This window comes from Leptinotarsa decemlineata, unplaced genomic scaffold (genome assembly GCF_025532065.1).
Source record: "Leptinotarsa decemlineata unplaced genomic scaffold, Ldec_3_MD MMD2_P_RNA_scaffold_1, whole genome shotgun sequence".
Classification (NCBI taxonomy): Eukaryota; Metazoa; Arthropoda; class Insecta; order Coleoptera; family Chrysomelidae; genus Leptinotarsa; species Leptinotarsa decemlineata.
This window is the reverse complement of record NW_027412523.1, coordinates 224,780-246,866: the sequence shown is the minus strand read 5'-3', so window position 1 is coordinate 246,866 and position 22,087 is coordinate 224,780. Positions and strand designations below refer to the sequence as shown.

At 35.2% G+C, this 22,087-nt stretch overlaps 1 protein-coding gene across 1 annotated transcript in view; it reads right to left on the bottom strand.

Moving 5' to 3' along the window:
- Window positions 1-22,087, bottom strand: part of LOC111508191 (scavenger receptor class B member 1) — an 87,111-nt gene that overhangs the window by 7,985 nt on the left and 57,039 nt on the right. Inside the window, exons 4-8 of the mRNA XM_074175175.1 lie at window positions 7,816-7,954; window positions 4,680-4,883; window positions 3,831-4,086; window positions 2,135-2,272; window positions 1,451-1,569 (exon numbers count right to left, since the gene is read on the bottom strand). Of these exons, the coding sequence (XP_074031276.1) occupies window positions 1,451-1,569; window positions 2,135-2,272; window positions 3,831-4,086; window positions 4,680-4,883; window positions 7,816-7,954 (856 nt within the window). The remainder of the gene's footprint in view (window positions 1-1,450; window positions 1,570-2,134; window positions 2,273-3,830; window positions 4,087-4,679; window positions 4,884-7,815; window positions 7,955-22,087) is intronic.

Below are 22,087 nucleotides of genomic sequence, written 5' to 3'. Positions count from 1 at the left end.
TTTGGAATAAAAGTACTGACAAATGTTGTGCTGAGGGTCCAAAAGACCTACTCACTTTATACCTAACCTAACCTAATATTCATTACTACAGCAAAGGTTCCAAGCAACACAAGTAAACGTAGCGCTGTTTCTATATTTCAAGATAAGGATAGGGTTTCTTGAACTGAGAAATATGCATGGGGAAGTCTCTTTTCTCTCCTAAAAAAAAAATCCAGTCTTCACCTTGAGAGAATATCTATCTATTGGTGCTACATTATTCAAGAGAGCGAATAACATACACCTGACAAAAGAATTCTAATGGAATCCAGAAGTTTTTTGGTTTGTTTTAATTCGGTTCCACTTTTTCTGTTGCCACCATGCAAATTGTTTATACCCATTTTATTAAGTTGTTCAGATTACCTGTCTTTGAGTAGCATCATTTTGAATAGTAAAATTCAGCCATCCATGATGATCACATTCGAATATATTTGGTGCCAGACTATACAGCTATACAGTTTAAATAAAAATCGTTCCTTTTAAATTGGTTTTAGTCAGTTGCGACTGATTGATCATGAATTTATCATGAATTCATTTTGGGAATTTACAATTTTTTTAGATTTATTCAAGCGGAATGTACCAAAAAAAGCAATACGAGAAATAATGCCGCTTCGAACTAGTCCACGTGGACTGAAGAATTGGCGGTTCGTATTGGATACTTTTTACTAACCAAGTTTTATGATTGGCTGAAGAGTCATAAAATTAAATTTGAGGTCGTGTTACGGTGACGAATGGAAATCGGGGACGGTTATCACCGTCGTGTTCAGTTCAGGAACTGATCACTATTTGAGTGTTGAAATTGGACATTGATGCAGTTATAATTACTGTAGCAGCCTTAGGACAAAATTGCAACTATGAAAAACGAATTGCCTTTCTAAGACGTATTAAGCTGCTGCACCGTATATGAAAATTTAATGTAGGAAATCAATACTGTTATAATTATGCGACATTAAATAAATGTATCTAATAAAAAAATCTAGATTCTTATAGATTCACTAAAGTAATGCAATGAAATCGAGAAACTGTCATGTATTTCATACATAAAAACATAACCTAACATATTATTTTATCAGTGTCAGTGTCATCATCATTCACATCTACCTCTCAATTTATATCATTACATTGTAGAAAACCCAACACTTTACCGTCACATGGAAATGAAGGGAGCCATATTTGTTGACAGATTTGCCTGGAAATTCTTTTCATATGAGTTGCAACACTAGTATACAGCTTGTCAAATGTAGAAAGAGCTTTCTGAATTCCGTTATGGTTCCGCCCACTACATGTGCGTTCGTTAAAACACTATGAGAGCGAGAGAGAAAGGGAGAGGGAATTCTCAAGTCTCCTCCTAGATTTGACAAGCTGTATAGGCATCTTAATACTAACAAAAATAAATAAATTGACATTTACTTACAGGTTGAATTTTGAAGTACGATTGATGCTTTTCTCGATCTGGTTTGAGTCCTTCTACATGTTCGATTAAACTTGGATCAGCATCGAGAAAATGGGGGTAAGAGATATATACTGGAGCATCTGTGAACAAATAATTTTATGTATTTGATTTATCTCCTGAGAACGAACTACATATCTCCCAGCTCTCTTGTGTTAGCTGAAAATCAATAAAAAATATTTGTTTTTTTATAGAAAAAGTGAGCACTCGGTGTACTATATGACATTCAAACAATTGCAGTTTTCGATTTTGTTCTTTCAATCGAACCTGAGTTGGATGTTTTTTCATAATATTAGGTCTGTTGAAAAAATAAGGTGAATGTTCAAAACTTCCGGTTTTGTGGCATTTGCTTCACGATAATTCACCTGCTCACTCGTCATTGCTTGTTCGTGATTTTTTGGCCAAAAACAACATCGTAATGATGCTTCAGCCATCGTATTTACCGGATTTGCCTCCCTGCGACTTTTTTCTGTTCCCAAGTTCGAAGATATCCATGAAAGGATGGGTGCATTGCATATCACAACTACTTTGAATAGGTCAAAATAGAAATTGATGAATAAATGCGAGGAAAACAAAAATTTGAAAAACCTCGTATCTATTTTCTCTGCACATAGTTATAAATTTTGGAATGATCGCAAACCCACTCACCAAATTGACAAGGGCTGATATTTTGAAGTCCTTTAGGAGGGCAGTATTCATTACGTGGACAATAGCATTTGTTTTCCGGATATTTATCTACTGATTCCATCGTGGTGTCTGGCGGTGTGTAGAGGTCTGCAGAAATTCCTGAAAAAAAAGTGAATGCAGATCTGAAGGTTATACACCTGATATTTCAAATTATTTGAGTACAATGGCAACACTAACTCATTTGAATTGAGTAGTTTTTGGAAAAGCTATTTGAATTAAATTGTTGTTCCATTTACGAAACAACTTCATCGCTGATTTTTAGGTTATTTTTTTACAAAAAAACATTCGAGAAAGTTGTTATTTCCTTCTTTTGGGAGCTGGTAAATGAAAGCTTGTTTTTGAAGGTGTTTTGTCATCATTACATTATTTGTCATTTTTTAGGTTATTCCTACACATGTTCGTTAGTCTGATTCTTTTGATGGAGTATGGTAGCATCTAAAACTTAGCATCACTAGGCGATAACAACAACTGGTTTAGTGTACCTACCTCAATTGTGGTATAGAAAAAGTTCTTCAATTTGTGTCATATCTGTATATACAAGAAAATAGTCAAAATCAAAAAACTTAAAATAATTCCAGTGGTAGATAAAACATGCTGTGACGATGTGATGTGCTCGAGAGAGTTTAACATATTACTTACTCTTCGCTCTTAGCAAAGCTTTTCATTGCTTCTCGCAAAAGGTATTGCTTGAGAAACTTGAATATTATGGTGTCAGAGGAGTTGCATTTTTTTTCACTCATATATGTCTCAACCTGTACACGCGGTTTTTCATGATTCCACATTATACTCTTATCATTAAATCATTTGTAGTGTACATCAAGGTTCAGTTCTAGGGTCACTTCTTTTCATTATCTATATTAATAACTGTTTCGAACACCTTGATTACTTTTATGGCATTTTATTCGCAGACGAAGCTGAGTTTCATCACTCCGGCCCTAATGTCATGAATATGACTGTCAAAGATTCGAAAATTTTGCTGAATATCAATGAATTATCAAAACCTGATGAACTCTCACAAAATCAAGCTGAAACTCAAATATTTATTTCTATTATGAACAGTACTTTGAATTCGCACGACTCTGTGGAACTATTAGGTACTACATTTGATCTGTCCTTTGAATAGAAATAACACTTTGATCATATAACAAAAAAACTATCGAGTCAATTATTATTGTTAGGGATAATCAGGAGATCACACTGAGAAACCTGCTGTAAGGATCATTGCAGAAAAATATCAGAATCTACTTGGTGAATGAAAATTTTCAGGCATACTAAGACCATATGGCTGACACAGTAATTCTTCACCATATGTATATGCATGTGTTGCATATACGCATTTCTGTTTTGTTTAAAATCTGGTTTTCCGTTAACCAGCTCATCCTATCTTTTTTCCGTTAACCAGGTTATCCTATCCTTTCATAACCTATCCCGTCCCGTCCCGTCCCGTCCCGTCCCGTCCCGTCCCGTCCCGTCCCGTCCCGTCCCGTCCCGTCCCGTCCCGTCCCGTCCCGTCCCGTCCCGTCCCGTCCCGTCCCGTCCCGTCCCGTCCCGTCCCGTCCCGTCCCGTCCCGTCCCGTCCCGTCCCGTCCCGTTCAATATATTCTAATAGTGTTGCAAAGTAACCCCACTCTATGGTACAAAAGATTATCATACTCACCATGTTTCGTAACTGGCCCACGGTATTGCAAAGGTAGCGTCCTACACAAATCCTTATCATAAAGGTGAACAATATCTGCTTTGGTAAAATATCTTGGTGGAAAAAAAGAACCTTCGCTTCCGCTCAGACTGTTACAAGGTTCCTGGTCCCAGAAGGGAAGGAAACTCTTTCCGTTCAGTTTTGTTATCAGTCCGAATTCTTCCATTCCATTCACACCTGTGTTGATATTGTGAACTTCTGGCAGGGTCCCATTCCGCTAAAACACGCTCCATTATTCTTTTTCTTTCTCAAGGTTAATGCTTTGCAGAATATTCATATGAGCGATGTAAGAGTTAATGATGAGTTATAATAAAACGTCCAGTCAATAATCAAGAAAGGAAAACCAATTCTCAAATGGATCAAGTAGAGCTGAGGTTCTATTGTGTTTGTCTTTATATGTTACTGGAGGTGAATAGCCAAAGCGTTACATGATTCAATACCAGACAGACAGACCTGCCATGGATCCCATCAATAGGGGTTGGGTTCATAGGAAAGGCGTGAAAGCTGCAGAAAGCTTAGCTTTGAAGACTACTTTGATATTCGTGATTTCAATTTTCCATCGACAAATGGCTAGTTAGGGAAGTCGCTATTGTCACTTTCATAACCACTTACAAATGTCAAGTATTGGAAAACAATAATTAAATTTCTTCTTCATTTATATCGAACTCAAGTTTTTTTTTAAATTAATAACTAAAATGAATATTTTCAGAAACTGAACAATATTTACTATCATTCGAATCCGTCTGTTGAAGCAACCTGGTGACCAAATGCATGTAAATATATTTTTGATATTCCCAAGTTTATACTTACGTTGATGAGCAGGCCCATTTTTTCGCCTGGTCGTTTGCTTTTTCGATAAAATTGATGAGCAAGGGAAACAAGTCTGTCGTCGTAACCAAAAACCAATTCATCTGCTGTGAGGGTGACGAACGGTTCAAATCCATTCATGCTTAACATGATCGAGATGGCTTTCTGAACGAAATAATTCATACTGTTTGCCTGCGTCGCTAATGTCTGAAACAAAGGAAGTTTTTCTACAGATAATCTTAACTCGGTTTTAGGACATTAGGAATAGCACACATTATACAGGGTCTGATCAACTAATACTGGCAATTTGTATTGAGGGTTTGTCAGTGGTGGATGCTATTTCGTCAGTTCTCTACTCCAGTGATATTGGAAGGTCTCAAGCATTCTGAAAGTTCATCGTGAAATCCAAGAAGGATGAGATTCATCGCTCCTTGATTTCAGAACTTGGAGGAAGAGCAATTCTCTCTCCAATGTTTTAGGGGTAAGACATATAATACTGAGTCTGATTAACTGACCCTGGCAATTTGTACTGAGGGTTCGTCAGTGGTGGATGCTATTTCGGTATTCCTCTATCATATTCCAGTGATATTGGAAGGTCTCAAGCATTCTGAAAGTTCGTCGTGAAATCCAAGAAGGATGAGATTCATCGGCTCTTGATTTCAGAACTCAGAGGAACAGCAATTCTTCTACAGTGTTCTAGGGGTAAGACATATAATACTGAGTCTGATCAACTAATCTTGGCAATTTGAACTGAAGGTTTGTCGGTGGTGGATGCTATTTCTGTATTTCTCTATCATACTCCAGTGATATTGGAAGGTCTCAAGCATTCTGAAAGTTCATCGTGAAATCCAAGAAGAATGAGATTCATCGCCCCTTGATTTCAGAACTTAGAGAAATAGCAATTCTCTCTCCAGTGTTTTAGGGGAAAGACATATAATACTGAGTCTGATTAACTGATCCTGGCCATTTGTACTGTGGGTTTGTCAGTGGTGGAAGCTATTTCGGTATTTCTTCATCATACTCCAGTGATATTGGAAGGTCTCAAGCATTCTGAAAGTTCATCGTGAAATCCAAGAAGGATGAGATTCATCGCTCCTTGATTTCAGAACTTGGAGGAAGAGCAATTCTCTCTCCAATGTTTTAGGGGTAAGACATATAATACTGAGTCTGATTAACTGACCCTGGCAATTTGTACTGAGGGTTCGTCAGTGGTGGATGCTATTTCGGTATTCCTCTATCATATTCCAGTGATATTGGAAGGTCTCAAGCATTCTGAAAGTTCGTCGTGAAATCCAAGAAGGATGAGATTCATCGGCTCTTGATTTCAGAACTCAGAGGAACAGCAATTCTCCTACAGTGTTCTAGGGGTAAGACATATAATACTGAGTCTGATCAACTAATCTTGGCAATTTGTACTGAAGGTTTGTCAGTGGTGGATGCTATTTCTGTATTTCTTTATCATACTCCAGTGATATTGGAAGGTCTCAAGCATTCTGAAAGTTCATCGTGAAATCCAAGAAGAATGAGATTCATCGCCCCTTGATTTAAGAACTTAGAGAAACAGCAATTCTCTCTCCAGTGTTTTAGGGGAAAGACATATAATACTGAGTCTGATCAACTGATCCTGGCCATTTGTACTGTGGGTTTGTCAGTGGTGGAAGCTATTTCGGTATTTCTTCATCATACTCCAGTGATATTGAAAGGTCTCAAGTATTCTGAAAGTTCATCGTGAAATCCAAGAAGAATGAGATTCATCGCCCCTTGATTTCAGAACTTAGAGGCAGAGCAATTCTCTCTCCAAAGTTTTAGGGGTAAGACATATAATACAGAGTCTGATCAACTGACCCTGGCAATTTGTACTGAGGGTTCGTCAGTGGTGGATGCTATTTCTGTGTTTCTCTATCATACTCCAGTGATATTGGAAGGTATCAAGCATTCTGAAAGTTCATCGTGAAATCCAAGAAGAATGAGATTCATCGCCCCTTGATTTAAGAACTTAGAGAAACAGCAATTCTCTCTCCAGTGTTTTAGGGGAAAGACATATAATACTGAGTCTGATCAACTGATCCTGGCCATTTGTACTGAAGGTTTGTCAGTGGTGGAAGCTATTTCGGTATTTCTTCATCATACTCCAGTGATATTGAAAGGCCTCAAGTATTCTGAAAGTTCATCGTGAAATCAAAGAAGAATGAGATTCATCGCCCCTTGATTTCAGAACTTAGAGGAACAGCAATTTTCTCTTCAGTGTTTTAGGGGTAATATATAATACTGAGTCTGATCAGATGATCTTGGCAATTTGTACTGAGGGTTTGTCAGTGGTGGATGCTATTTTGGTATTTCTCTATCATACTCCAGTGACATTGGAAGGTCTCAAACACTCTGAAAGTTCATCGTGAAATCCAAGAAGAATGAGATTCATCGCACCTTGATTTCAGAACTTAGAGGAACAGCAATTCTCTCTTCATTGTTGTAGGGGTAAGACATATAATACTGAGTCTGATCAACTAATCCTGGCAATTTGTACTGAAGGTTTGTCAGTGGTTGATGCTATTTCTGTATTTCTCTATCATACTTCACTGAAGCATTATGAATATTGACCGTAAAACCCAAGACGGAAGAAATTCTTTGCCACTTGATTTCAGAACTTAAGGGAACTGCAATTCTCTCTTCAGTGTTTCAGAGAAAATACATTATACTTAGTGTGATCAACTGATTCTGGCAATCTGTACTGAGAGCTTTCCATTGGTGAAGGTTATTTGTGTATTTCCCTATCATACTCCACTTTCATTAGAAGGTCTGAAGCATAATGAATATTCATCGTGAAATCCAAGAATGATGAATTTCTTCCCCCGTTAATTTCAGGATTGAGAGGAACGGCAATTCTCTCGACTGTATTTGAGGGGTAAGCCATACGATACTTTGTTAGATTAGTCACTTTTAGGTGCTAACTGGATTGACATCTTATTTCAGTCGAGATGAAGAACATTTTTTTCATATAAGAAGTTATACACCGAAACAATGTCGAGAGTTTGTTTCTATTTATTTGTTCACATCATGGAGTAATTTCTGAGGTTTTTCAGTTCATTTGTGTAATGATTTACATACCTATTGCGTAGATGATATTTTTGGGAAAACTTACCAGGAGAGGAATGTTTGGGACAACAATTTTCTTGTTCCTATCGGCCGAAAGTTCTGGAACGAATTGTAGAATTTTCTTGTGTTGGAAAGACACTGTCCCGTTATCGTGAAATTGAATGTTGACTTTCTCCATATCTTCTCTGTAATGAAAAAAAACTATGGATAGCGGAGATACTAATATTGCTATACGGTGTGTTTGTCTAGAAAGATAATAATGATAAGGATGGCATCATATAGTAATACACTGAAAAGTGTTCACTCTTGAAATATTATTTTATAAAAATATCAGTATCTAATGTAAAACTTTTCAATTGAGTTTAGAAAACATTTTTTGTACTGCTGTTTACCCTGTACCAATTTGACACAACTTGTGTGGATTGACGTGGGTGGTTTGCTTCACTCACTCAATCGACCGCTGTGTGAGCCGGTGGTTCGATACGCAAGGTCGGATGATCGATTTTCACTTGCTATCGTCCAACCCGTGTTGGGAATCACACGTTAAAAGGTAAGACCTCGTTAGTCCTTATCTCACACAAGTTTCGACTTTTGAGAGTTGTTCGTAGGGGGTCGACAGCTGGTTAACTGAAAAACAGATTTCAACAGATTTTTTAAACCATTTTATTGCCCCATATTTCCATAATGATAAAGTATTAATTGACTATGACGGAATAAAGAGAAACCTGGCTTTTTGAAAAAAGTGTGTCTTTGAAATCATCGTAGAATTTGAGAATTTGACTTATTACATAGTCATTATTCAATTCTATTGATTTATTATATTTGTTGTTGGTGATCTGAGGCCATTTATTGCGTAAATGAATATTGAAAAATACCAATTATCAATTTTACTCGTAGGAAATTTATTGCGATGTTTTTTGCTTTCACAGGACACAACAAACCGCTACTATTTTTACGGATTCGAATGAAGTCATTACGATTCGAGGAAGGATGTAATGCAAATAGTATTCCAAGGATTTTCGTTCAAAATAGGTGATTAGGGTAAAAACAAATCCAAGTCTTATTCGACAAATATTAAAATACCTCAACATCAACAAAAGTTGCCATGTGCTACCGTGGGGCCCCGTTTTGTGTTGTGTGTTAGTCCATCGTGTTGATAATTGAAATGTGTGAGAGTCTTTCCAAAAAGTGAAAAATAAGGGGCACCCTTTATTCACGCCGGTATCCAGGCCGGGGTGGTTCGGATAACCACGTAAAGGGGCTGTATATGTGAAAAAAAACCAAAAGGTCTCCCGAACAGGAGGTGACTTGATGAAAAATGTAATTGATTTCATATAAAAAAAAAGATCGAAAAAAAAAACGGGTGGCAGCATTGCGCCCCCCGACGAAGTTCCTGTCAACCGGTCACTCCCATATTGATCTCAATTTAAGAGCCACCGGTAGACAGCTGTTTCAGCCTATTGGGCATCGTCAGTACCGGGCAGGCGGTCCTCGATTGAAGACAAAATGAGAAAAACCAAGATAAAAGAGGCAGACGAAAGGATGACAAGTTCAGTTTGAGGAGTGCCTAGAAGATGACAGTACTACCAACTGTCGAAAGCGCTCGCAGATAATTAATAGAAGATATAAAGCTTCAAATCCTTTTTGTAAAATTTAATATTGAAATACTGAAAATAAAGGAAAATTAGTTGCAGTATTCACAATGATATATATATATATATATATATATATATATATATATATATATATATATATATATATATATATATATATATATATATATATATATATATATATCATATATATATATATATATATATATATATATATATATCGACGTTTCGCCATCATCTCAGATGGCATTATCAAGACGAGTTACTGCTTCGCTTCGTTACACCTCTCGAAGCGAAGCAGTAACTCGTCTTGATAATGCCATCTGAGATGATGGCGAAACGTCGACTATCGAATAGTACACAACGGATGAACACCCGGAAAAACAACACATCATATATATATATATATATATATATATATATATATATATATATATATATATATATATATATATATATATATATATATATATATATATATATATATATATATATATATATATATATATATATTTTGTAAAATTTAATATTGAAATACTGAAAATAAAGGAAAATTAGTTGCAGTATTCAATATATATATATATATATATATATATATATATTGAAAAGAGAAATGAAAATTTCTATGTTTTTGCCACAATAAAACCTTGCGGGTTTCGGTGTAGGGACCCACTCACTTTGGACTTATCCTAACCCATTCCTTTTGAAGGCATCTTTTAGGTGATTGAGTTCCTCAAGAAGACTCAGGTTCACGAATACGTCGTGCTTTGGGCTTCCCGATCCATTGTGAATTGGATTTTTGGGTCAAGATAGTTTAGATGTGAATAAAATATTTTTTCTCAGAAAAGTAATTTTATTGAAATGTTGAGGTCGAAATTGACTTCTGTTGTTTCTTGTTGTATTTACTTTCATTCAATGTTTTATTTGATGATAACACAATCGACAATACATTATTTTACATCAAACATTTTATTGTGAGACATCAAATGATTGATTTCAAACATATCATCCCAAAGTAATTTTGTAATTTGAAATGTTAACTTACATTTTCCATTAGAACATAACTGTCATCATACTCTTTAGAGATATACAAGTCATTATCAAATTATCTCATTATCATTATATTGCCATTATATTTTATTACGTAGAATTGAGCCTTGGAAAAAATTTGTGGAAAAATTCAAACGAAACCAAATGGACTCCACGTTTTGGAGTTCATGCTACTTTTTTATTCATCAAAACAAACTAATTATGACGTATTCTGTGGTGATCATGAAAACGAAATAAAAAATTTCATCACAAATTTCATATAAGTTCCTTGCACATTTTGAATTAATTGGTGTTTTGGTGGATATTTTCACGAACTGTCAATGACGTATTCAGGTGACTGGTTAGAGAAAGGTAATGCACGTTAAATTTGAAAAAAAAACATTTTTCAACGAATACATTGACATTTGTCAACGAAGATATATTATGAGAGATGACAAGAATAGAAGATACCTACTCATATTGGAAAAAAAAATCAATGCTTTGAATAAAATCAGACTCTTTCTTAAGGAGTTTTCTTAACTCTTCAGTTGAAACTTCATTGTACCAAAGCAGATTCACTGTTAATTTTTTTTACTTTTCAAATTTTGAAGAGATATGAACCTGTACACATAAAAAAACCATTGACTGCTACATAGAAAATAACATTCAGTTTGTAAAAAATAGGTCGAATAAAATGAATATCACTTGTTTGCAGTCCACATTATGTTGAACCCCGATCCGTTTCGGCTCCGCACAGGTGCAATGCTGATACTAAATAATAATAATAAATTCACCCGCCGGTAATATAAGGGCATGGAGAAACGGTGATGAAAAAATAATTATGTTTTATGGAGCCGCCTCTTTCCCCTGCGGCTGGCACCCCGGTTGAAATATTTAACCAACTGTCGGCCCCCTACGACCAACAACTCTCAAAAGTCTAAACTTGTGCGAGCTAAATACCCCAATTGGAATATTTGAAAATCATTTCTTAGTGCGTATCTAAGACCTAAAAAGCACCTATTTACCAAATGTCACCAGTACAGAGGAACAGAGATGAATGAAGTGACTTTTGCATCTATGAGTTTAAATAGTTATTCAGACCGTTTTGCTATTTCGAAAATGGTAAGACCTACAAGGACGGTTGAATTGGACAAACGTTTCCCATTTTGGGAACTACAATAATCTCTTTTCAAATCGATAATATCAGATCAGAGAATTCATTCCAGTAGGTACTCTTATAAATTTTTTATCCGCTATTTTTATTTTCCAGAAAACATCAGAAACAAACATTTATGTTTGAGAATTGAAGCAAACTGGAAATACAGAGTTTTTCTTGTGATGCACTGGTGTAGTAATGAATGGTACTGAAGTTTTTTCCTAAGGCCAAACCATTATTTTAACACTTCGAAACGTATTTCTATCACCAAGCGATCATCTTCCTCTTGAAAATGATCCTTTGGTGATCGAAACACGGATCGAGGTATTGAAATAGCGGTTTGATGTTGTGAAAAAACTCCAGTAATATTCACAGAATTTTTTGTGTGACATCAAATCCATGGTTATTAAAAATATACAAGGTGGGGCACCGAAAAAGAAACAGATCGAATATCTTCAAAACACATGTTCTGAAAAAAATGCAAAAACACGTCGATTTGTAATCCATGGGGAACATCTTCCTATCATAACCTCAACTGGCATACCTCTTCCCCCACCTCTCGGTGGCTATCACCCAAACAATTGGAATAGGGAAAGTAGTAAGTATGATACATCGTTAAAAAGGTAATTCCATAAGGAATTCAGCCACGTCAATTTTAGCTACCTAACTTTCAATTTTGGCGCCTTCTTACGGGAAAAAAATCTGTTTCGTATTCCAAATTATGATACTCCATTCGCAAGCTAATTTGACATAAATTCGGTGACAATGCATTATGGAGTTTTTCTAGGGGAAATAAACATGATGACGGCTTCACAATGGCGTACAAGATTTGCAATTATGGCCCGATTTGATTCAAAATAGATAAGTGGTGGTTTTCAGGGTCGGAAATTATGAATTGTTTTTCAATGCAACAAATCAAGATGGTGGCTCCAAAATGGCGGACAACGAAAACGAATTCTTCAAAACACATGTGTTGTGAACATAATGAAAAAAACGTCAATTTTAAATCCAAGGGGGACAAATTTTATCGTTACCTCAACTGTCATACTTCTCTCCCCACCCCTTGTTCACTCATACAATTTGATTGGGGCAAGTACTAAGGGTGACACAGCATTGAAACGGTAATTCCATAAGGAATTCAGACATGTGAGTGTTCGCTACTTAACTTTTCATTTTGGCGCTCTATTGCAGGAAAAACCTCTTTCGTTTTTCAATTCACATTTTATTTGAAAAGTAATGTAAATGGCCCCACAAAAAGTAAACTAAGGGGGATAAATCTGGAGATCGGGGGGGGCATCCTCTTCTTCCAATCCAGTGTCTGTGAAATCTTTCATCCAGGTACTGACGAACCGAAACAGGAAAATGTGGAGGAGCTCCGTCTTGTTGGAATATTAGGTGATCCTCAAGGTATCGGTTATCGTTCTCTATTATTTCCGTTAACATTGTAATTCCAAATACATATCCCGGTAAATTTTCGTTATGTGGACACCCGGCGATTTTGAAAAAATTTTTGACTGTACTTACGTATTTTGATGCGTAGATTACGAATCCAAAAGAAAAAAGCGGCGCTCTCCCTTATTTAAAAAGTTACGGCCCTTCAAAGTTCAGAAAAGGGCAACTTTTCAGCCTTCTTTTTCACTAAATAAACTAATTAAAAACACAAGCATTTATTCACTAGGTCACCTTTACACCTTATTCCTCCTTCTTTAACACTTTTCACTTCAATAATCAACATTTTTCTTATAAAAATGTTAAAAAATGTATGGAGCTGCTTTTTGGTTACATATCACTGTATTTAACGTTTTTAAGGTTGATGATATGGTTGGTACGACTGATGCAGTCCATATTCCTGAAGTAATTCAAATGTTTTTTTTACCTTCATTCTTTATATCGTAAATTTGTTTTTAGTGGTGTATTACTAATTTGAAATAGTAGGCGACGGCAAATACCAACCGCTTTTTTCTGAAATGTCACTAGTAACTAACCTAAAAATAGAATAATGTCACCAGGAGAAGCATTCGTTTTTAAATTAAGTTTTTTATAAAAAAAATGTTGATTATTGAAGTGAAAAGTGTAAAAGAAGGAGGAATAAGGTGTAAAGGTGACCTACTGAATAAATGCTTGTGTTTTTAAATAGTTTATTTAGTAAAAAAGAAGGCTGAAAAGTTGCCCTTTTCTGAACTTTGAAGGGCCGTAACTTTTTAAATAAGGGAGAGCGCTGCTTTTTTCTTTCGGATTCGTAATCTACGCATCAAAATACGTAAGTACAGTCAAACATTTTTTCAAAATCGCCGGGTGTCCACATAACGAAAATTTACCTCGATTGACAATCCCGTTGAGATAAAAACTGCATTCATCCGAAAAACAAATATTGAAAACGAAATTTGGATCTTGTATAGCACGTTCACTCATGATTTCACAAAATTGTATTGGACGATCAAAGTCGTTTTCGTTAAGTTCCTGAACCAGTTTAATTTCGTATGGATGGAATTGAGCTTTAAAAATTAGCCCGATGGTACGTCGACTTACTCCAGATAATTCGGCAAGCTTTCGTGTACCAAGAGTTGGATCCGCAGCAACCTGTCCTAAAACTGCTACCTCCACTGCTTCGTTTCTTACTGGTTTTCAATTTGACGTGTTTTATTTGCCACAGATCCCGTTTGTCGAAATTTTGAAATTAGTTCCAAAACGTATTTACGATGTACGTTTTTGTTTGAGTGTTGCTCATTGAAAATTCTACTGGCTTTGTTGGCACATTCATTATTTTTGAAATAATAATCAATTATTTCTACCCTATCCTGAATAGAATAAACCATTTTTTATTTCACTCGTTAATGTACCTGACGTACTACTGTCAAGAAACTGACACAAATAAGCACTGAAACCAATTATACCAATACATAGGCGTAGTAAGTCAATTTTTATTCCAAAGGTACGAATGTCATCAAATAACTTCAGAAATGCTCCAAAACGCTAGACGACGCTTTGAGAATAACTTATATTCATTTATGGCAGTTCATGGCGAACACTTTGAGCATCTACTGTGAATTAAAGTAGTTTGCGATGATTGACTTATGTAATTTTTTCAAATGTTGTTCTTTTTTCGTGAATTGTCCACATTACCTTTCAAATAAAATGTGAATTGAAAAACGAAACAATTGTTTTTCCTGCAATAGAGCACCAAAATGAAAAGATGAGTAGCGAACACTCACATGTCTGAATTCTTTATGGAATTACCTTTTCAATGCTGTGTCACACTTAGTACTGCCCGCCATCTGCCCGCCAATAGATCAAGCAATAATGTCGATAATTCTGGAGTTACAAACAAACAAACATACATACATACATACAGGTGAAGTTAATAGAAGCGTGATAAAAAAAGGTAACAAGAGAAGCATCAATTCAATAAGAGAGGCTAAAAGACTGCTTTTCCTTCAAATGTTTCCGGCATAGTAAGATGTCACAACTATTTACGTCACGCTTCCGTGTATTCCCAATCAACCATGACTATTATTAGGAGTAAACAATATTTCTCGGCGACAAGGTTCAAGCATGACTTTTTATGTACATTAGACGTAACTGAAAAATCCCACTGAATTACCTCTAGCCATCCATTAAAATGATAAAATTCGAAAACATCAATTACTAGATTCATTATCAGTGTTAACGACATTGACGTTTAGAAATGTAATACATTGTTTTTGTTTTATGAAGAATAGCGGTTCAATTTCAAAATAGATTTATTGATGTGAATTATGTGCAACCAAAGAAATATCTAGTCTAATTATTGATGAGTACATTTTGAGCAACCGCTATTCAAATAAACTGAAGTAATGATTATAAGAGAAGTTTTAGCTTCTGTAATATCAATATCAAAGCTTAGATTTTGGTACGGAGACGTATGAATTCCGTATTTATATTTCATTTCGCTTTGGTTCATTTCATGCAATATGTGGAATCCTGATAATGCTGCTATATGTGAGCGATTATAAAATCAAATAACATTTTACTCTACTAGCTCATCATTCTGCTTGATGCCTTCGATAGCGTAGCTGGTGAATGCGCCTGTCTAGGAAACAGGAGAGGTCGGGTTCGAAACCCAGTCGGGTCGAATTTTCCCATTCCAGTTTTCTATTCATATGTTTTCATACTGCTTACGAAATTATGATTTGTTAGTCTTATGTGATATCGAGTGTCTGATATCACCTAAGAACCATAAGGAATTTATTTAGATATCGGTGGAAGTCTTCAGATATTTCGAATAGAGAGGGATAGAGAGCCAGCATGAACAAAACGAAACAGCGAAGGACTAGGTAAGCTGCTTCTCAATATTGAGCAGTTTGATCGATAACAGGAAACAAATCAAAAACGAATACGAGAGGAAGAAGGGAAGAGACGGATAAGTGGTATTATACAGAAACATGGCGAGGTGTATTTCAATCAGAAACACCAACAACTGGGCCCTGAAAGGTACTTTTTTGATACCGAGCTATATGATCAAATGAAAAACAATTTTATTTTTAAATAAAGGCAGATGAGGATTTACTACAATCTGGTACAGAAAACAGAATCACCTTTTTGATTCCGAGCCATGATCAAAATTAAAACATTTTTCTTTGTAAACAAAGGCATTTGAGGATTTACTACAATCAACTGAAAACGAAAATGTGGATAGCAGTTTAAGAACAGGTAGCCAGATTTTATTAATGTTTATTGCCTCTTATTTTGCTTTTTGCTTCTTCTATTGCCGCTTTATATAATCTTGGAAAATAATTTTGAGTTATATCGAGTGTCAGGTGTCGTTCCCACTGGAGCGATACGATAAGCGATGCAACAAGAACAATCTTTCATCGCCCAATGCAACTTTTATCCTTGCAACACACGAGTGCACACTGGAGCAATACGTAGCTGTTGTTTTCATCAGTAGTCATGAGCTCTTCAGAGGAGGATGTTGTTTTTGCTTACCGGTACTTGCAAAAGAGGAAACGGGAATCTAGAAAATACTATGTACACCCACATAATGTTTAATATTAAACACTGTTCGGCACTGGTTTCCGGTGAGCTCTCTCAACATGAATAGATATTTAGAGAGTTTTATAGAAAGAGCTCAAATAGTTCTCATGTTTTGATGAGATTGATGTCAAGAGGACTGGAGAAGCACGGATTCTGCTCCACCAATTTCACGAAGGAAATAGAGGATTGCAACTGGGTCCTGAAAGGTACTTTTTTGATACAGAGCTATTAGATCAAATGAAAAACAATTTCACTTGTAAATGAAGGCAGATGAGGATTTACTACAATCTGGTACAAAAAAAGAATAAAATGGATAAAAGGAGCGATTGGCGAGTATTATACAGAAAATGGCTAGGTGTATTTCAATCAGAAACACCAACAACTGGGTCCTGAAAGGTACTTTTTTGATACCGAGCTATATGATCAAATGAAAAACATTTTGATTTGTAAATAAAGGCAGATGAGAATTTACTACTATATGGTACAAGAAAAGAATCAAAATGGATGAAAGGAGCAATTGGCGAGTATTATACAGAAACATGACTAGGTGTATTTCAATCAGAAACACCAACAACTGGGTCCTGAAAGGTACTTTTTTGATACCGAGCTATATGATCAAATGAAAAACCTTTTCATTTGTAAATAAAGGCAGATGAGAATTTACTACTATATGGTACAAGAAAAGAATCAAAATGGATGAAAGGAGCAATTGGCGAGTATTATACAGAAACATGACTAGGTGTATTTCAATCAGAAACACCAACAACTGGGTCCTGAAAGGTACTTTTTTGATACCGAGCTATATGATCAAATGAAAAACCTTTTCATTTGTAAATAAAGGCAGATGAGAATTTACTACAATCTGGTACAAAAAAAGAATCAAAATGGATAGAAGGAGCAATTGGCGAGTATTATACAGAAACATGGCTAGGTGTATTTCAATCAGAAACACCAACAACTGGGTCCTGAAAGGTACTTTTTTGATACCGAGCTATATGATCAAATGAAAAACATTTTTATTTGTAAATAAAGGCAGATGAGAATTCACTACAATCTGGTACAAAAAAGAATCAAAATGGATAAAAGGAGCAATTGGCGAGTATTATACAGAAAATGGCTAGGTGTATTTCAATCAGAAACACCAACAACTGGGTCCTGAAAGGTACTTTTTTGATACCGAGCTATATGATCAAATGAAAAACCTTTTCATTTGTAAATAAAGACAGATAAGGATTTACTACAATCTGGTACAAAAAACAGAATCAAAATGGATGAAAGGAGTAATTGGCGAGTATTATACAGAAACATGGCTAGGTGTATTTCAATCAAAGACACCAACATGTGGGTCCTGAAAGGTACTTTTTTGATACCGAGCTATATGATCAAATGAAAAACATTTTTATTTGTAAATAAAGGCAGATGAGAATTTACTACAATCTGGTACAAAAAAGAATCAAAATGGATGAAAGGAGCAATTGGCGAGTATTATACAGAAACATGGCTAGGTGTATTTCAATCAGAAACACCAACAACTGGACCCTGAAAGGTACTTTTTTGATACCGAGCTATATGATCAAATGAAAAACCTTTTCATTTGTAAATAAAGGCAGATGAGAATTTACTACAATCTGGTACAAAAAAAGAATCAAAATGGATAGAAGGAGCAATTGGCGAGTATTATACAGAAACATGGCTAGGTGTATTTCAATCAGAAACACCAACAACTGGGTCCTGAAAGGTACTTTTTTGATACCGAGCTATATGATCAAATGAAAAACATTTTTATTTGTAAATAAAGGCAGATGAGAATTCACTACAATCTGGTACAAAAAAGAATCAAAATGGATAAAAGGAGCAATTGGCGAGTATTATACAGAAAATGGCTAGGTGTATTTCAATCAGAAACACCAACAACTGGGTCCTGAAAGGTACTTTTTTGATACCGAGCTATATGATCAAATGAAAAACCTTTTCATTTGTAAATAAAGACAGATAAGGATTTACTACAATCTGGTACAAAAAACAGAATCAAAATGGATGAAAGGAGTAATTGGCGAGTATTATACAGAAACATGGCTAGGTGTATTTCAATCAAAGACACCAACATGTGGGTCCTGAAAGGTACTTTTTTGATACCGAGCTATATTATGATCAAATGAAAAACATTTTTATTTGTGAATAAAGGCAGATGAGGATATACTACAATCTGTTCCAGAAACAAAATGAAAATGGATGAAAGGAGCAATTGGCGAGTATTATACAGAAACATGGCTAGGTGTATTTCTATCAGAAACACAAACAACTGGGCCCTGAAAGGTACTTTTTTGATACCGAGCTATATGATCAAATGAAAAACATTTTCATTTGTAAATGAAGGCAGATGAGGATTTACTACAATCTGGTACAAAAAACAGAATCAAAATGGATGAAAGGAGCAATTGCCGAGTATTATACAGAAACATGGCTAGGTGTATTTCGATCAGAAACACCAACAACTGGGTCCTGAAAGGTACTTTTTTGGTACCGAACTATATTATGATTAAATGAAAAACATTTTTATTTGTAAATAAAGGCAGATGAGGATTTACTACAAACGAGTAATTAAAATGGATGAAAGGAGCAATTGGCGAGTATTATACAGAAACATGGCTAGGTGTATTTCAATCAGAAACACCAACAACTGGGTTCTGAAAGGTACCTTTTTGATACCGAGCCATGATCAAAATTAAAACATTTTTCTTTGTAAACAAAGGCATTTGAGGATTTACTACAATCAACTGAAAACGAAAATTAGGATAGCAGTTTAAGGAAACCATGCCTTTTTCTTTCAAGGTTCGATTCCAAAACCTCAAAATGATGATGACGTCCAAGAACCTGTCACCAATTCATATATCATCAACCCCGTTCAGCATTGTTTTACTGAGAATCTACAGTAAAATTACATATAACAGCAATTCAAGACTTCTAGATCGTAGTACACATCTCTCCACTGAAGATCAGAACCTTCATTCTTAGTTGGTTTTACAAATTTGAAGTTTGTCATTATTCATAATGTTGATTGATATTTCTTCTAAGTTGAGGTTGAGTTATTCTTTGAAAAGTTTAGAAAATATACTCGTGTTGGAAAAGTTGAAGGAAATTAAATTTTTCATTTATTTAGAAACGATCAAAGATGTAAAAAACATAAATGAAGCAAGGAACAATTATTTTTCAGAAGAAAAAAACTTGTCACTCAGAGCTTTCATTCAGATACAAACTGGAAGAAAAAGTCACAAATACTTTCTCACATAAAAATTGAGTCTCGAAATCTAACCAAACTTCAACAATTCAGAAATATTCTGATATGATCCCAATATACCAATCATTGTTATTTCATTGCGAGTTGTAAATCTCAATCAATTGCCTATAAAATAAATACCAACTTTCTCAATTTATATAAAAAACTTGATATTCTTCTACAATGCGTTTGACCTGAATTCTTCTCTGTGCAAAACAGTTGAAAGAGGTGATTGTCCTCTGCCGAGTGTATCTGTCACTTCTTAATATGAATGCAGAGAACACTTATTAACTCGTGAAAGATATCCAATAATTTTTTTATTATTCAATGAATACATTCTTGGACGGTAATGGATGGACAGAGAAATTATTTGAACTTCATAACAACTGTTTTCCAAGCTATAAAGAATGAGTTCCCAAGTATTTTTTTTTTCGTTAGGATAGACTGAGTACGGTTGAAACAGAGTACGGTTGAAACAGAGTACGGTTGAAACGAAGGACGGTTGAAACAGTGCAAATATCTCGTAAACGGTGAAGCGGGAAGTGAGGGATCCGAACTCGAATTCAGTGCCGCGCCGCTTCCCGCGCATTTTCGTTGTGTGCAGGACGCCATATTGTTTATTTTTACCCAATGTAAGTATTTTTCTTCTGACACTGACGCTTATATCATCTATTCTTTGTGATTAATATGACGCTTGTAGAATAAGGGATGGTGACTATTTCTAATGTGTTATCAATACCGTCGTAACTACTATAAAGTATATTTTACAAAAAGTGGGTTTGGGGACGCTTGAAACATTTTTTGTGGGTACGGTTGAAACAGAATATATACCAATTTAGATTTTTTGTAGATGCTGAGAGTTCGGGAGAGAAAAACTTCCAAACGAAAAATTGACTTTTCGAGCTATAGTAATGCATATGAGGAGATGAAAGCTGGAGAGTGGTCCCTGTTGAGATACACTTGAAGGCGAGATGCGTCCGGCAAAGACGGCAAAGCACTCCCAAGTAAATTTAATAAAAGGCGAAAAATTAGAAAATCAACTATTTATACTGATACACCAGAGACAGAAGAGTTATCAAAAGAGCATGAAGCAAAATTGAAACGGACCAAAGTTAAGCAAGTAAAGAAGAGATTAGACGGAAGAAAAGGTAAAAAAATGAAAGAAATGAAAAATATTCAGTAGGAATTGTCATCAAGAGAAAGAGAAAAATGTTACTGTATTTTTATCTCGGCACACACAAGGTGGTCCATGATTATTCCTAAATTTGGTATTATTTGTATGTGTTTCAACTGACTCCAGTCGCTGTTTCACCCGGCCTTGGCCGGATGAAATAAAGTAACCCGGGAACTATAATGATACAGCCATATCATAGCTTTTCAATTTCACGTATCATAAACGTTACTTGGTTTATGAAAACATTATAAACGATAAAAGCTAAATTTTTTCAACCGTATCCAGTCTAATCTACTACTACATGCAGAGTAGGCGGGTGCTGTTTATAATTGAATAGTATTAAAATTGAGTAAAAACCTATTAGATAAGGACATAATTTATATTTAAGGAAAATTTGTAATGAGACAAATACTTTGAACTGCCATGACTTTCATTTTGACTCACCATTTTTTTGAACCACAGGTTGGAATATTCCATTCAGAGAAAATTACAAATTGGATTCATTACGTATTCCTAACAGAACCCGTGTGGGTAACTCTTATGAATAATTTGATTTTTAAATGAGATCGAGTACTTTCTGGATTGTTGAATGAATCATGAAATCAAAGAAATTTCGTTTTCTTATATTATGTGATTGACGGTACCAATATTTTAGAGTTCAATGAAACGCAGTCAGTATTTCCCACATTCTAGTTGGATCTGAGAAACAGATTTTTTTTGATATGGAATATGAATAACATTTATCATTGAAATTGTAACATCTGAAGATGCATACAGGGATTTTTTTCGACATGACTTCTTGAGAAAAAAATTCACTCACAAGTTGAAGCGTGAAACTCTGATGTTCCTTATAGAAATAAATTAGATCGATTAGATGGAGAACATATCATATTATTCCATAGTAGAGTCGTTCGATAAAATCTAATTTTTTGCATTTTTTAAATACTTTTTATATACTTCTTATCTAAAATACAATGGCAGAAATTTCAAATTGACGTGCCTGTACAACGAAGAACCTTGATGCAGTCAGGGCCGTATTTGAAAGTCTGGAGATCC